Genomic DNA, 16057 nt, shown 5'->3' with positions numbered 1-16057 from the left:
GTCCTTGACCTCATCATTTTCGCCATTGGTCTTAACTCTTCACTTAGGCCACTCATGAAACTTGACATAAAGTAAGCTTTTGAAAGGTGGGGGTTGTGACAGATCATGAATGATCTTAACTCCTCAAACCTTGGCAAATAAGCCCCAACACTCCTTGTTTGTTTAAGCTTATTAAATTCTTCTATAGTATCTACCATAATCCTTTCCCCAAAACGCTCACATAATTTTTCAGAAAACTCCTCCCACGTGTAGTCTTCCCTCAAACTAAGGCACCCTTGAAACCAAACATCCACTATTTTACTAAAGTAAACAATGGCTAACAATACCCTCTGCCCCCTTTGTACGCTATACCAGTTGAATATTCTCTCACATTTCCTCAACCACCACCGGGGATTAGCTCCTTCGAATACCGATATCTCCATCAGGGGCATCGAGAACCTCGGAGGATGGGTATGAGGTTGCTTGTTCCTTCCCCTATCCATGACTCCCTCTAATCCTTGCTCAGGATCTACCTCAATCTCTGAGGTTCCTTCCATCCTATTCATTCTATTACTAGGTAAGATTGGGTCATCCCTTTCTCGAGGGGGAAAGTCAGGAGCTACTCTTATTGTGTTTTGGCAAGTGAACATGATCATAAATTGTTGCATTTGTGCCCCCATGTCCTCTCCCTCACCATCGATCCTTCCAACCTCTCTTCCATTCCTTCCAAGGAACTCTCTAGCTTTTGATCCATGGCCATGATCGCCTCGTGGTTTTGAACTCCCCCGATCTCCAGTTACTCTATCCTACTCTGGAATTCCAACATAGTTGAGCTGACTTGCTGCAACTGTGTTCCAAAATTCTTCATGCGGGTTCCTTCTGCCATTGCGCCAATCTAGCAACCTCGGCCGAGAACCGATGCTTTGATACCAAATTGTCACTGCTAAGCCGTGATAATGGCTACTCTCCTAACTCGGTATGAATTAGGAAGTGCAAAATGAAGAAACAAAGGAGAATAGAGAAGAAAGAAAGAGAGAGAATTAGAGAGAGGCGAGAGAATTTGAGGAAGAGTTGATAATTCTTTCTTAGATAATCAATATCCTCTCCAAGAAAGCCTTGGGGAGTATATACACTCTATCAAGGGACGCTGCCACAGCAGATCATTCTCTCCCTTGCAGTTGTAACGAACTCCTTTGTCCTATTTTAGCCCTTACACGCGGGCAACCTCTAGGCTAACAAACTCACTAACAGAATTACAGCAGTAAAGCAATAACAAGAATTACAATAGTAAAAGAAACGGTAAAAGTTACAGCAGCAAAAAGGTCAAAATTTCTGTAACTCAGTTAGCTAATCGTGACAGTTCATTCAACATACAGAACAACATCATGAGCCTTAATCCCACTAGCTAGGTGAGGTTGGCTACATGAATTGTTGGCACAAAGCATGTAACTTAATAACAGTTTCACTGAGAGTGGATGCAGATGAAGTTTGTGAAGATTCGGATAGTCAATTTTTGTCTATATAGATACGCCAATTAGACATATTAATGGAAATTAAAACTCAACATTGTTTGCACATACAAACTCCTTGAAATAGATTAAAATAAATACAATAAACCAAAGAGGCTAAGTGAGCCATTTTTTTCAACCATTGTGAGCATGACGTCCTTTTATATATAGACAGACATATAGTTGCTTATGTATTTAAGGTCCACACTTATCTCTTTATGTTAGTAGTCTGTCGTCCCCAGCAATTAACAAAATCTAGGTGTGGTCTATCTAAAAACCATATAATCTGTTCATTGCTTTACTTGTAGAAGCAAGGATACCTTTTTCTTTTTGGTTTTGTTCTAGCAACATTCTTACTGATGAGTGCTTTGGTCATAAACACAACTGAAGAAATTGTCTTATGCTTTCTCTAATAAGATATTATTGGACATTCAGGATCTTGACGAGAATGAGGAGATATGGAATTTCCGGATTATTGTCCTATGGGTTACTAAACACTGCTTACTATATGACGACATTTCTTGTGGTTTGGTAGGTGAAACAATGTTTGTATCTGTAGGCATTAGAATTTATTTTCTTGCCATGCACATGGAGTTAATTGTATTAGTGCTGCCTGTATTTTTGTTGATGTCTCTTTCTACTATTTGGTTTACTATTTTATCCTGTGGAACTCATTTTGTCACTTAACAAAAATACTTGCAATTCTCAAATTCACTGAGCATGCCAATAGAAATTAGCTTCAGTAACATGCTGATGACCATTTTTGTTCCTCAGTCTTGAATACAAAGCAAAATCCTTGTGCTCCTATCTTGCTTTGTTCATTGTTTGAACATAGGTATCTACCTGCTCTCTAGCTCCATTTTAGCTTCTTATCTCCGTTTTAGTAAAATTATGGGTCTAAGAATGCTTGTGAAACTTGAGTTGGTTGTCTCTCTTTGTTTGGACTATTCCATAATCTATTTTCCTTCAGAATCTTTTTGGGGATTGTGTCTGTGTTAACATATTTGGAAGAACCAAAACAAGAATCTCTCTACAAAGTTTAAGAAGATTCCACATAAGCAGATCATTTTAACTCAAAAGACCTTGTCGGTTGCTCTTTGGGCAATCGACAATAGGATATCCAAAGCCTGGGAGGTTAGCTTTGTGGAAGGATAACCAACTGTTCAAGCAGAGACTAAAGAACCTCAGTTGTGGAAGGGGGGAATTGACTAACGAGTTGCCTATCGCATGGAGGACTGACAAATAAAGGGGATAGTTGAGGGGTAGTTGACTGAGGATCGACCATGGCAACTGAAGAATCCCTAATTGGACTATTGGTCTGAATCGATTGTGGGGTCGATCCTCAAGTGCTAATGAGCTCATTAAAGGAAAAAATGAAGTCTTAGCCAGAAGATATGACCTGGAAGCCACAGTGGGAGTGATCTGGAACAACAAAATGATTGCTGAAAATCAAAGAGAGATATAAGAAAAGAAGAAAATAATCACTTGTATTCAATATCATCAAAGGTGTAAATTTTTTAATACAATGCACGCCTATTTATAGGCTAAAATCCAACTTAAAGAAAATGCAACCGAAGGCTGAAATCCTATAATGACTTAAGTATAATTAACCGAAGCACAAAATAAATAAAAGATAAAACCTAACTGTCATGGCCTAAGCCTGGAAAATCCTTCTATCTAACCCGATGTGAATTAGAAAGCCTCTCACAAGAATAGAGAGCAGAGAACAAAGAAGAAGAGAGGGAGAAAGTCAGAATTCTCTGTAATATTCTTCAATAATCCATCCACGAAGGATTTGGACAATTTATACAAGGCGCTTGGAGGAGTGGATTCTCTTGCCAAGGTGGGCCCTACACCCTTCACGGTTGTAACAACCTGCCTACACCCTTAACCTCTTGCACATGGTATCCCATGGGTAGAAACTAACTACTATAACAATAGTTATAGCAGTAAAAATTCAAAATTATTATAAATTTTGGTTCCTCCCTTGACATTCCCCCCCCCCCCTAAATTTCTTGTCCTCGAGAAATGCTAAGAAGGCTAACAGTTCTAGGGAATTGCTTGAGCAGGTTAGGGAGATACTCCCAAGTGTGGCTATCCAACGAGCTATTCTGCCTTTTAACCAAAACTTGAATAAAAGGAGCCCCATGCTTGCACACCACCCTTCTCTCCATTATAGCCTCTGGTTCCACCATCTTGTTAACCTCTTTAGGAAGAATAGGCAATGTAGAACTCACTGATTGTGTGCCCACTGACTTCTTTAAGAGGAAAACATGAAACACTGGGTGGATTTGTGATCTTTCTGGAAGTTATAAACAGTATGCTACCCTTCCTGCCTTAGCCTCTATGGGAAATGGTCTATAATACTTGGGGCTAAGTTTGGTCACCTTCCCTTGAGTAATGGACCTTAGATGAGAATATCTTAGCCTTAAATACACCTCTTCCCCTACTGACCTCACTGGTTGTGTGCCCATTGACCTCTTTAAGAGGGAAACATGAAACACGTGGGTGGATTTGTGATCCTTCTGGAAGTTATAAACAGTATGCTACCCTTCCTGCCTTAGCCTCTATGGGAAATGGTTTATAATACTTGGGGTTAAGTTTGGTCACCTTCCCTTGAGTAATGGACCTTAGATGAGAATATCTTAGCCTTAAATACACCTCTTCCCCTACTGCAAACTCTCTCACTCCTCCTCCTATCAACGAACTGCTTCATTCTGTTTTGAGCTGATGCCAACTCCTGCTTTAACTGCTGTAACACCTTTCTGCTCTGCTGTAGATAATCTTCCATGGTAGCCACATTAGATCCTCCCCCCACAATAGGCAAAATGGGTGGCTTGTACCCAAATAAGGCTTTAAATGGAGACATTTTGAGTGAAGAATGGAGGTTAGTGTTGTACCACCATTGGGCCAAAGACAACCACCTATGCCACCCTTTCGGTTGTAGTAAGCAAATACACCTTAGATAGGTCTCTAGGCTTTAGTTCACCCCTTCGGTCTGCCCCCATTAGATTGGGGATGATAGGCTATGGACATACTCAATTTTGTTCCCAAAGCCTTCATAAGCTCCTGCCACATCAAACTAGTGAATATCCTATCCTAGTTTGAAATGATGGACTTAAGAGTCCCATGTAGTTTCACCACCCAATCCAAGAAGGCCCTAGCCACCTTTTGAGCTATATGGGGATGAGTTAACCCTATGAAATGGGCAAACTTGGTTAGTCGGTCTACTACCACCAATATATTATCTTTGCCTTCTGACTTTGGCAACCCCTCCACAAAATCCATGGACACACTAGATCATGCTTGGTTGGGAATAGGCAAGGCTTGCAATAGCCCCAGATATGCCACTGTTTTTGACTTACACCTCTTGTAGGTGTCACAAGTCAGCACAAATCCTTTAACTTCTGTCTTCATTCTCTGCCAATGAAATAGTTGCCTAACCTGCATATAGGTGTTTTGAACTCCTGAGTGCCCTCCCAAGGGAGATTTGTGTAGGGATTGCATTATCTTCCTCTTAAGTTCTGCATTGTCCCCAATCACCATTCTTCCCTAGTATCTCAACATACCCTCCACCTACATGTATCCATCCGCCTCATTAGCCCCCCCAACCAACCTTTCCAACAATTATTTTATCTTCTCATCTCCCTCATAGTTGTTTATCACCTTTTGGTACCACTCAGGAATTACCATGGTTATAGCTGCTGTACTCCCTTCTTCATGGCACCTAGAGAGAGCATCAACTGCCTTATTTTCCTTCCCCTTCTTGTATTGTATAATGTAATCTAAACCCATTAGTTTGGCCATGCCTGTTTTTTTGCAACTGAGTTTGTAGTTTCTATTGCAACAAAAACTTCAAACTTTCATGATCTGTTTTAATTATAAACCTACCTCCTTCCAAATAATGCCTCCACTTGTCAACAACCATCAATATAGCTATAAATTCCTTCTCATATATACTAAGCCCTAAATGTTTAGGGCTCAAGACCTGGCTTAGGAATGCTAATGGTCTTCCTTCTTGCACTAACACTACCCCTATGCTTGTCCCACATGCATCTATTTCTAGAACAGGAGGCTTGCTAAAATCAGGTAGCCCTAGTACTGGAACCCTACTCATCCTTCAATTTCTCAAAAGTTTCCTTTATTTCTGGCCCCCAGTTGAAACCCCCCTTCTTCAAAAGGTTTGTTAAGGGTTTGCTAATTGCCCCACAATCCTTCACAAATCGGCAATAGTATCCGGTTAATCCCAAAAATCTCCTCAGGGCTCTCACCAAAGTAGGCCTTGGCCAAGACACCATGGCCTTTGCTTTTCTTGGATCAGTACTAACTCCATCCCTTGTTATGATATGCCCCAAATATTCCACCTGCCCATGACCAGAAGCATATTTAGATTTCTTAATAAAGAGCTGGTTAGATATAAGGATCTCAAAAGTGGTTCTTAGGTGAGCCAAATGTTGGTCAAAAGTAGGGCAGTAGATAAGTATATCATCAAAGAATACAATTGTAAATTTTCGAAGATGGGGCTTAAAAATTTTGTTCATGAGGGACTGAAAAGTGGTTGGCGCATTGGTGAGCCCAAATGGCATCACCAAAAATTTGAAATCCCTATGGTGAGTCCTAAAGGCTGTTTTGTGTATGTCCTCGAGTTTCATTCTAATTTGATAATAGCCCGAGGGTAGGTCAAGCTTACAAAAGAATTGGGCATGGTGTAGCTCATCCAAAAGGTCTTCCACAAGGGGTATAGGGAACTTATCCTTGATGGTCATGACATTAAGTTGGCGATAATCAACACAAAATCGCCATGATCCGTCCTTCTTCTTAACTAGTAAGATTGGGGAAGCAAAAGGGCTTTGACTAGGTCTAATGATAGATTGTTGTAGCATTTCCCTAACCATTTTCTCAATCTCATTCTTTTGGATTGAGGATAACAATAAGATCTAATGTTAACAGGCTCTGGATTTGGTATTAGGTTGACAGCATGGTTAAACATTATGGTAGGAGGGAGGGATGTGGGTTCAATGAAAAGATCCTCATATTCTTCCAGTAATTTATTAATGAAATCTAAATGGTGTACCTGGTCAGGCATTCCCTGAGGCATGCTAACTGTTAAGTAGATTTCTCCTTGCACCTTCTTGTCACCATGTCCCTCCTCTATGGGTACAATTGAGAAAAGATGGGCCAACTAATTCCACTTCCCCTTGAATACCCTTTGTAGCCTTTTTCCAGAGATCATCTTGCAAGTTCCAGCTTCTTTTCCCCTTTTTAACGTCATCTTCCTTCCCTCCTTCTCAAATGAGACCTCCATCCGGTTAAAATCAAAGCTAATGGGGCTTACCCCCTTCATCCAATCTACCTCAAGAACTACATCACAACCCTTTAATTGTAATATTCTCAGATCTGCCTTAAATCTCTCCCCTTGCATCTCCCAATGGAAGCCATTGTAGGTTGATTTGCTCTTCACTCGGTTGCCGTTGGCTAGTGTCACACTCAAGGGTGGTGTCCCCATGAGTTGACACTTCAAACTTTTGGCTGTGCTTTCATCAAGAAGGGTGCTCCCACTATCAATTAGGATCATAAGGTTGTAGCCCTTAACTTGCTTCTCCACCTTAATGATTTTATTGTTGGCCACTCCTTCCAAAGCATGAATTGATATCTCTCCATTGTCCTCCTCCCCATTCTCCTCGAAGTCTTCTTCCTTTGCCTCCTCTTGTTCATCCTCATCATCCCCTTCCAGTAATTGAATTTGCCTTTTGTATTGATGTCTAGGATGGTATTTATCTCCACATCGAAAGCAAAGGCCAACTAATCTCCTTTGCTCCCTTAATTCCTCTCCATAAGGAGTTGAACTTGGTCCAACCACATTTTTTACCCCATTATTCCCCTTCACCATATCCCGGTTATAGCTCCTTCCTCTTGCATTGGATGTTCCTTGAACCACCCCTTTTAGTTATTGCCTTTGCTTCTTCATTAAGGCCTCCAATACCATCTCTTGTAACTGGGCACTCTCAAATGCATGTTCTATAGTTTGGGGCCTCATCATTTTAACCATTGGCCAAAGCTCCTCACTAAGGCCACTCATGAAGTTTGACATGAAATAAGCTTCCGAGAGGTGAGGGTTGTCATTGATCATAAAGGATCTCAACTCTTCAAACCTTTGTAAGTAGGCTCGCACACTCCCAGTTTGTTGAATTCTTCTATAATATCCACCATACTCTTTTCCCCAAAACGTTCACATAGTTTTTCAGAGAATTCCTCCCAAGTATAATCTTCTCTCACCCTAAGACACCCCTGAAATCATGCATCCACTACTTCATTGAAGTATGTAGTGGCTAAGGATACCCTCTGCATCCTTGGTATGTTGTACCAGTGGAACAATCTCTCACACTTCTTTAACCACCATTGGGGGTTAGTTCCCTCAAATACTGGGATCTCCATTTGGGGCATGGGAAACCCCAGATGATGGGGATCAGGTCGGTCATTCCTTTCCCTGCCTATCATCCTTTCTAACTCCTCCTCTAGGTTTACCTCAATCTCAGAGGTCCCGTTTCCCCTATTCATCCTATTCCCTTGTAAGATTGGTTCAGTCCTCTCTCTAGGGGGAAAGTCAGGAGCAACTCTTACCACATTTTGGTGAGTAAACATTATCATAAATTGTTGCATTTGGGCTCCCATTGCTTCTCGTAATCTCACAATTGACCGATCCAACCTTTGCTCCAACCCGTCCATTGAACTTTCCATCTTGCGATCCATCGTCATGATCGTTTCATGGTTACGGGCACTCCTGATCTCTAGTTGATCAATTTGGTTTTGGAACTCTGTCATGGTCGAGCTGAGTTGCTGTAGTTGCAACTCGAAGTTCTTCATGCAAGTTCCCTTTGCCATCTAGCCAATCCAACAAAGCCCCGACCGAGAATCATTGCTCTAATACCAAATTTGTCACAGCCTAAGCCTGACAAATCCTTCTTTCTAACCTGATGTGAATTAGAAAGCCTCTCTCAAGAACATAGAGTAGAAAACAGAGAAGAATAAGAGAGAGAGAGTAAGAATGAGGGAGAAATGAGAGAAAAAGAGAGGGAGAAAGTTAGAATTCTCTGTAATATTCTTTAATAATCCATCCACGAAGGATTTGGACAATTTATACAAGGCGCCTGGAGGGGTGGATTCTCCTGCCAAGGTGGGCCCTACACCTTTCACGATTGTACCAACTTGCCTACACTCCTAACCTCCACATGTTAGCCCATGGTTAGAAACTAACTATCATAACAGTAATTATAGCAGTAACTACCATGCTAGAAACTATTTGAGCAATGGGATTTCTTTGCTTGGGGTAAAGGTTAAAGGAAGGTATGGAAGTCTCTCTTTTATTTAGCGCTATGGACAATGTGGCTGGAGCGGAATAGGCTAATTTTCAAAAATCGAGGGTCAGGTGTAGTTGATATCTTTAACTTGGTGCTTGCTAGGTTAGTGGCATGGGTGAGGACTGTGGAGCCATCTTTTCCTTACTTGGTGGATCAGGTCATCATGTTAGCCTTTGCTCTCGGCCACTAAGTTCTTCCCCCTCTTCCAAGCTTGTTGGCTTTAATGTCAGTTTTGGGTTGTCGTTTTCCCCCCTAATGGCTTGTGTTTTGTGGGGGGGGTGGGGTTGGATGGTATAGTTTGTTTGGAACTCTCTTGTTCCAGGTCATTGATGTACATCTACTATGCTTTTATTAATATAATTGTGCTCACTTATTAAAAAAAAAAAAAACAGTAATTACAGCAGTAAAAATTCAAAATTACTAGAAACTTTGGTTCCTCTCCTGACACTAACTAAAAGATAATAATCTAAAACCTAAACCAAATATAACTCTAAAATGTGAACTATAATAAATTAAAACAAAATAAGATAAATCTAAATAACTAAATATCTTAATATCAGATATTAAATTTTTTGATAATCCTCATTCTTCATCAGGGATCTTGTCATGTACCTAGGGTTTGGATTGGAATTTGAAAGAATCCGAGGGAATTAGGACCAAGAATGGAAACGATTAGAGGGAGAATTGGATAGGAAGAGGGAGATAATAGACATAAATAAGGGAGGGTTGTAGACAGAGCAGAGAAAAGGAGCGATTAGAGAGAAATCAAAGGGAAATGAGAGGCAATTTGAGAGAGAATCGATGAGAGAGAAAGTCTGAAATTCAATTTTCATTCAAAAACATACATTCTCTAACTACCTTAGTCTATTTATAGGCTTAACGAATGAAGGTGCTAATAGCTATAGCATAAGAATACAACCAAAAGAGAAACACATATAAGACATATCCTTGGGGTCGTGACAGATTCCTGCATTCCCTACACTAGGAAACACCTAACACAGACAGATAAAAGTTATCTCGAGTTTCATGTCACTAGTCAATCCATGGGCCTTAAGTGGCCTCAACTGTGGTAAACCATAATTAAAGGAGGAGTGAAGATGGTGACTCAAGATTAAGGTTGGGACAGCCCAACCGTACTCCAAGGTGTCGCCACCTTAACTCCAAAAGTGTTGAAGGCTTTTATTAAGCAAATAAGAGCAAGTTGGATGAACTGGTGAAGTATTTTGCATTGTTACTATATGCTTTGCTTAAGGATTCAAGGATTAGGAAAGTTTGTTTTAATCAGGTATAGTTATGCCCTGTACTATTATCCCAAATGAATTCCTTGATAACAATCTTTTAATGGTGGGAATTGGACCAGATTGTTGTAGTCTATTATCCGAAAGGAATTCCTATCATTTTCTATTAAATTTTAATATCTATGAAAGTTATTTTTTCTATTTGCACTCCAATTATGTTGAATCATTCATGTAGTGAATAAAAAAGTTAAAGAAAATAGTCTGAGACTGGTTTTAGGGAGACTTTGCTGGTATTTATTAATGTCCTAAAATGTGATTGTGAATTCAAGATTTGTTATTTTGATGGTTGGCTACCCATGATATTGTATTTTAGTGTCTCAACAGACAGATTGAAAGCTCCTCTTCTTTTCACTTATATTCTACAATTGTCCTTTTATCTTCTTCACGATTTTACTTTTGAGTAGCGATCTTGAGGCGGATTTAGTCACTTCCTTTTTAGGTTTTATGTTGCTCCAGCACCTGGAAGAATGGGATACTTGGCAGCAGTGGAAAGGTAAAAATCTCATTCTGCATAAATTATAACCTGAAACTATATTAATGTTAATGCCACTGCAGATTTCTTAAAATAATGGCCATGGTGTGGGCTGGAAGCCAGGTTACAAAGCTTGTCAGGGCCGCAGGGTGAGCTTCCTAGTCCCTGTGACTCTAGTTTAGAATAGTTTTCATCAGTCTCATGATTCTCATAATTACTTAGTTGCAGGGGTCTTCTGCCTACAACAATTTCCCATCTGCTGTGCCTAAACTGAACCGCATCACTATTAATTTATGTAACAGCTAGGCCTGTTGGTGCAATTGAAGGGTCTAATTACCTTGCTTTTCAACCTCAAAAGGGTCTCTCTTAAGAATTTGTAGATGTGTTTTATCAACTTCTTTTTCATTATTTATGACGTAGACTTATTACTGGTCATTGCTAAACAATAACAATTCTATCTTTAACCAAAGCCTAGAAATAGTTAAAAATCTAAGGAAATTTTGCTGCAGCTTTTACTCTACTTGATTCTGAAGGGCGTGTTATTTTCCCATTAAGATTTGTGTTTCAACAGATGCTGGTATCTTTCTGAAGTATAAACTTCTTGCATGTTTGCATGTTTATGGATAACTGTCATTTGCATCCAAATCTTTTAGCAGCTTGAATTTTATAGAGCTGCCTCTCATCTAGGGCTCTAGCACTTGCACCTTTTGTGGAAAGAGGATTGTCATGGTTCACTGCCAAGTTTAAGTTTGAGTCACAAGGCAAGGTATGTGTAGCATGAATTTTGAAATTGCTGGTACGTTTCTTATGGAAAATTTCACTTAAGACTCCCAATGATTTGAGCCATTTACAGAGACCCCATATGGTTTAAAAATGTCTAGATAGGTCCTTGTGATTCATTTATTTTTTGTTCAAATATCTCTTTTGTTAGTTTAGACATGTCTGTAGATGTGGTGTCTGAACAAAATAAGTGAATAATGGGCACCTCTAAAGACATTTTTAAATTACAAGTTATCTCTGTAAATAGCCCAAATCACAAGGGGTCTGGGTGCAATTTTCCCTTTCTTATTACTACTAAATTCTAAATTCATAATTTGAACATATCTCCAGGCATTTATGGCGATTGTTGGATTTTGCCTTGGGCTGGCTGTCATGCTGTTCTTTGTTGTGACTTTGATTTGGGCATGAAAACATTTCATCTAATCATTCATATTGTGCTGTATTGGAAAAGCCTTCTTATGCATTGCTGGATTGTCTTCCTACTTGTGATTCATCCAAATTCACTGCATTGTCTTCTCGGATTAGATGTTCTGATATTTAAGGGTGTATATTATTTCCAATTAGATTCGTCTGAATATTCTCTTTAATTACATTTTCCGCGTTCCTTCCCTTCATTTAACAGTTTGTAAAACCAGTTTAGGAGAAAGATAAAAAAGAAATATGTACAATCAGTAGACATTAATAAAAACAAACAAACAAATGTGGATTACCATTTGGTTTATGTACACAACCTTTGGAAGAAGGGGAGTGCCTGAGTTTTGGCAGCTGACCCTATTTGGTATAGATGGAAGTAAACAATTTGTGGTCATGAGTGCTCATTATGTCATATATTTACGATGTGATAATGATTTATAGGCTAATGCAGTGGGCTGTCTGCATTGGCCGATGGAGTTGAATAATGGTCAATTCACCCCTGAGATCCGCTGATGTAGTTGGCCAACTGGATCACCCTAAACCCTACATATCATCGTCCTTTTTCATGAGGGATGGACTGGCAGATAGAATATATATATAAATTTATCTATTACCTATGCCATTGGAATTAGCCATGATCAAGTCAATGACCTGCCAAAATAAAAGACAAACCTTGGCCTGTTTAGTTTTAAAAAATATTTTTTAATTTTAATTTTATAACTAAATATGCATTTTTATGTTTAGAAAAAGGAATAACATTTATTTAGAAATTTTAGAAAATATCTTTTTGATGTTTTCTAATTCATCAAATAAAAGTTGAAAAATTAGAAAATTGAAGATTTTTATTTTCTAGTTGGAGACTCAAATCACTCAATCCCTCTTGTTATTTCATTCATATTCTTTTAAGGGTTATTTGTTGTGTGAGCTTCTGCTCCACATTTGTTTGAGAGTGTTTTTTTCTATCAATTTTGGCTCAATATTTTTTTATCTCAATTTTCTGAAAAGTTATAGTTGAGTTTTATAAAAACTATTGTAGAGATTGTAGATAAGTCTGTAAAAGTTGTCAAAAATTTTCAAATGAGCCTATGAAAAGTTGTGTGAAAGGTTATGGTTGAACATTTGAAAAGCTACCATTATAGATGATAGTGCTTGTCTTTCTAAATAGACACTCTCTTAGTAGATTTGAAAAAATTCTCGATAAGGAGTTAAGGTAGCGGAGTAGGTTAGGTTGTGTCGAATCACTATAAATTATGTGTGTTGCATTATTTATTTTGATTTTATTTCAACAAGTTTTATTTTAACATTTTTTGTTTATATTTCTAGTATTATTTTCAAAACTATAAAAAAACACAAAACAATTTTTGTGTAAAATCTTCATTAAATCGAAAAAGTTTTGAAATAGTCAATTCACCTCCCTCTTGGGTGTATGCTCCTATACTTTCAAAACTATTGTTTTCTTGATTAATCTTCTATAGCCCCTTTAGTTATTCAATTTGCAGGTCCTTTTGAAACATTGTATCACAAACCACTCGCTTATTATTTAATCAAAACTTTGTTCGTGCTTGCTTCCCGTTGACCTTATAATCATAAAAAATTCCATTATCACACTATCAAATGTGTTTTTCTTGGGTATAGTTTTATCCATAGAGGATATAAGTGCCTTCATCCATTGGCTCCATCTATATTTCTTCCATTGCCTAGTTTAATGAATTTGAATTTCCATATCAAGATCTGTTTCCTTTATCTTTTGTTTTAGAACAACAATCTTTGCCTTCTTTACCCTCAATTTGTCAGAGCAAACAGAAACTATGACAAAACAAAGAGATGCGATGAAAGAGGAGAAAGCTCACAAGATGAGTAAAAGTGGAGGCATACTTTATTCAATGAAATGGAGTATAAGAGTAATAATAAAACTAACAGCTCTCTAAGTAAAAGACAAAAGAGAAAACCCTAGGAAATACCCTATTGGCCCTACGCCCCATAATGAAAAAAAAAAACCCCCAAAAAACATAAATAACCCAAAACACAAAAGGTCCATATCATGGGGACCAATCCCTCCGATACCACCACAAATCTCTAGAAAATATGAGTTAAGAAATGTGTGCCTAAAGAATTCAAGTCACTAACATAACACCATTTATTCTTTTCCCTTATCTTCCTCTTTGTTCACCCTCCTAATTTGCATTGCTCGTTTCTTCTTCTCCTCGTTCTTTTGGTAATTAGTATGTCTTTACCTAATTTTTCTCCTCCTTTATCTATTCCCATACCTTCCCAACCTCCTTATTCCTTACCTTTGTTGAGCAACCTTCATCCTATGATTACTGGAGCCAAACCTAGCATTTTTAAACCAAAAGTGTATGAAAGTACCATCTCAGTATGTAATAGCGTGTGTTTCTTGTTGCTAAAGAACTAGTCTATGTAGATGATGCTTTATTAAATTTTTTATGGCTTAGGGCAATGCAAAATGAGTATCAAGCTTTGGAAAGAAACCATAAAATTTGTTTTTGGCTCATTTTTCTCCTAATATGCATGTAGTTGGTTGGTTGCATGTGGGTATTCGGAATCAAATGTAATTCAAATGGTACCATTATCAAGTATAAGACTCGATTAGTTGCCAAAGGCTTCCATCAAATTGAAGGGCTAGATTTTCATGACTCCTTCAGTCTTGTTGTTAAAGCTCCAACAATTAAAGTTATTTTTACTTTGGTAGACACTTTTGGCTTGTCTATTTAGCATATAAACATCAATAGTGCAATCCTAATTGGTGATTTATAAGTGTTGTTTTCAAAATACAACAATTAAAATTTATGATGTGAGGTTCACTTGAGTTTGGTGTCGGGTGAAGTTAGGTTGCCATGAGAGAAGCTGCCTCAAGAGAGTTCGCCGAAAGGATGCTCGCTGTAAAGATTTCGCCACAAGCTCTTTCGCCACAAGCCTTCTTGCCATAAGGTATTCGCCACAAGGTTTAGTCTTCGTCACAAGGTTTTTGCTGCAAGCTCTTTCGCCACAAGATTTTCGCTGCAAGGCTTTAACTCCGCCACAAGGTCTCGCCGCAAGGTTTTTCCTTCGCCGCTAGGTCTCGCCTCAAGATTGTGCCTTTGTCGCTAGGTCTCGCCACAAGGTTTTAACTCCACCGCAACGCCTCGCCGCAAGGATATTGTCCAGTTGACACTCGAAAATAGGTTAGAAGGCTCGTGGAAATCCTCGCCTGCGAGGACCCTTCGATGCCTAAGTCAATCCCAAATCCCAATGACTATCCACGAAAACAGTAAAGATAAAGCCAAAGTGTCTAAATTTTACCAAAATTGGAAGTCCTTTTCAATGTCATGTAGTTGGGTATTTATAGGGAGTGATTCTAAAGGATGGTTGGTGCTGACACGTGGCGATTGCTGAGTGAAGCTTAGTCTTCATTGAGAAAAAATTGGGGGGGGGGGGGGGTTGCTCACCACGAGCTGGGCCAGCCCCTGCCGTGAGTTGGGCCTCGTGGCCAGCCCATGTCTTGTGGCAGGCTGCCGCGAGGTTGGGCCTCGCTGCCAAGCCATTTGCTGCCAGGAGGCAGCTCGTGGTAAGCCTGCCACAAGCTGGGCCTCGCAGCCAGCCCCTGCCTCGCGGCCATTCCAACTGCTGCCTTGCATCAGGCTGCCACATGGCTTGCCCTTGTAGCCTGCCCTTGCCACGAGGCTTGCCCTCATGGTAGCCTGCCACGAGGCTGGTTCTCGCGGTTATCTTTTAGCCGCGCATTTTCTTTTTTATTTTTGAGAAAATTCGTTACTTTTCCTCATACCAATTTTTCATGGCACAACAATTGCCCCCCACTCTTCTATTTTGTCTTTAGACAAAATTGAAGAGTAAAATATTAGCCAAAGAGTCGGGTCTAGTGCTTAGACTCAATTAAGGGTTCTAGAATACCTAAATATCTTATTCTAGCCGGAGGCTTAGGTACGAGATTATCTTTGGGCAACCAGGACCTCGAGAGATAGGTTCCGCTGCAAGATTCTTGCCAGGTGTCCGAACTTGCTGGGAGACCTAGGTGTCGGATCAGCCAAGGAGTCGGGTCTAACTTAGGAGCATAGCACCAGACTCAATCAAGGGATCTCGGTGAGCCTACGGGCACAAGCTTCGGTGCATCCAGTAACCCCAGGAAGGATCATAGCGCACTGGTTATTGTGTCCTCCACTCCGTCTTTCGAGGTTAGTTTACCTCAGGGAATCTAGGTCTGGCCAGTGGTTCGGTGCGACATTCCTACCA

The 16057-nt window shown here is 39.5% G+C and overlaps 1 protein-coding gene across 4 annotated transcripts in view; it reads left to right on the top strand.

The window, feature by feature from the left end:
• LOC127788699 (uncharacterized) overlaps nt 1-12166 on the top strand; it is a 38470-nt gene extending 26304 nt beyond the window's left edge. Inside the window, exons 5-9 of one of the 4 annotated variants that reach the window (XM_052317282.1) lie at nt 1923-2018; nt 10583-10636; nt 10699-10764; nt 11303-11381; nt 11726-12155. In XM_052317282.1, the coding sequence (XP_052173242.1) occupies nt 1923-2018; nt 10583-10636; nt 10699-10764; nt 11303-11381; nt 11726-11803 (373 nt within the window). In that variant the 3' untranslated portion in view covers nt 11804-12155. Of the gene's footprint in view, nt 1-1922; nt 2019-10582; nt 10637-10698; nt 10765-10843; nt 11234-11271; nt 11382-11725 lie in introns of those variants that run through there. The other 3 variants (XM_052317283.1, XM_052317285.1, XM_052317284.1) reach the window with 3 other exon arrangements.
• Nucleotides 12167-16057: the final 3891 nt, after the last annotated feature.

This window comes from Diospyros lotus, chromosome 13, assembly GCF_014633365.1.
Source record: "Diospyros lotus cultivar Yz01 chromosome 13, ASM1463336v1, whole genome shotgun sequence".
In the NCBI taxonomy this organism is placed as follows: Eukaryota; Viridiplantae; Streptophyta; class Magnoliopsida; order Ericales; family Ebenaceae; genus Diospyros; species Diospyros lotus.
Note: the sequence above shows the minus strand (reverse complement) of the source record. Positions and strands in the feature narration are given on the sequence as shown.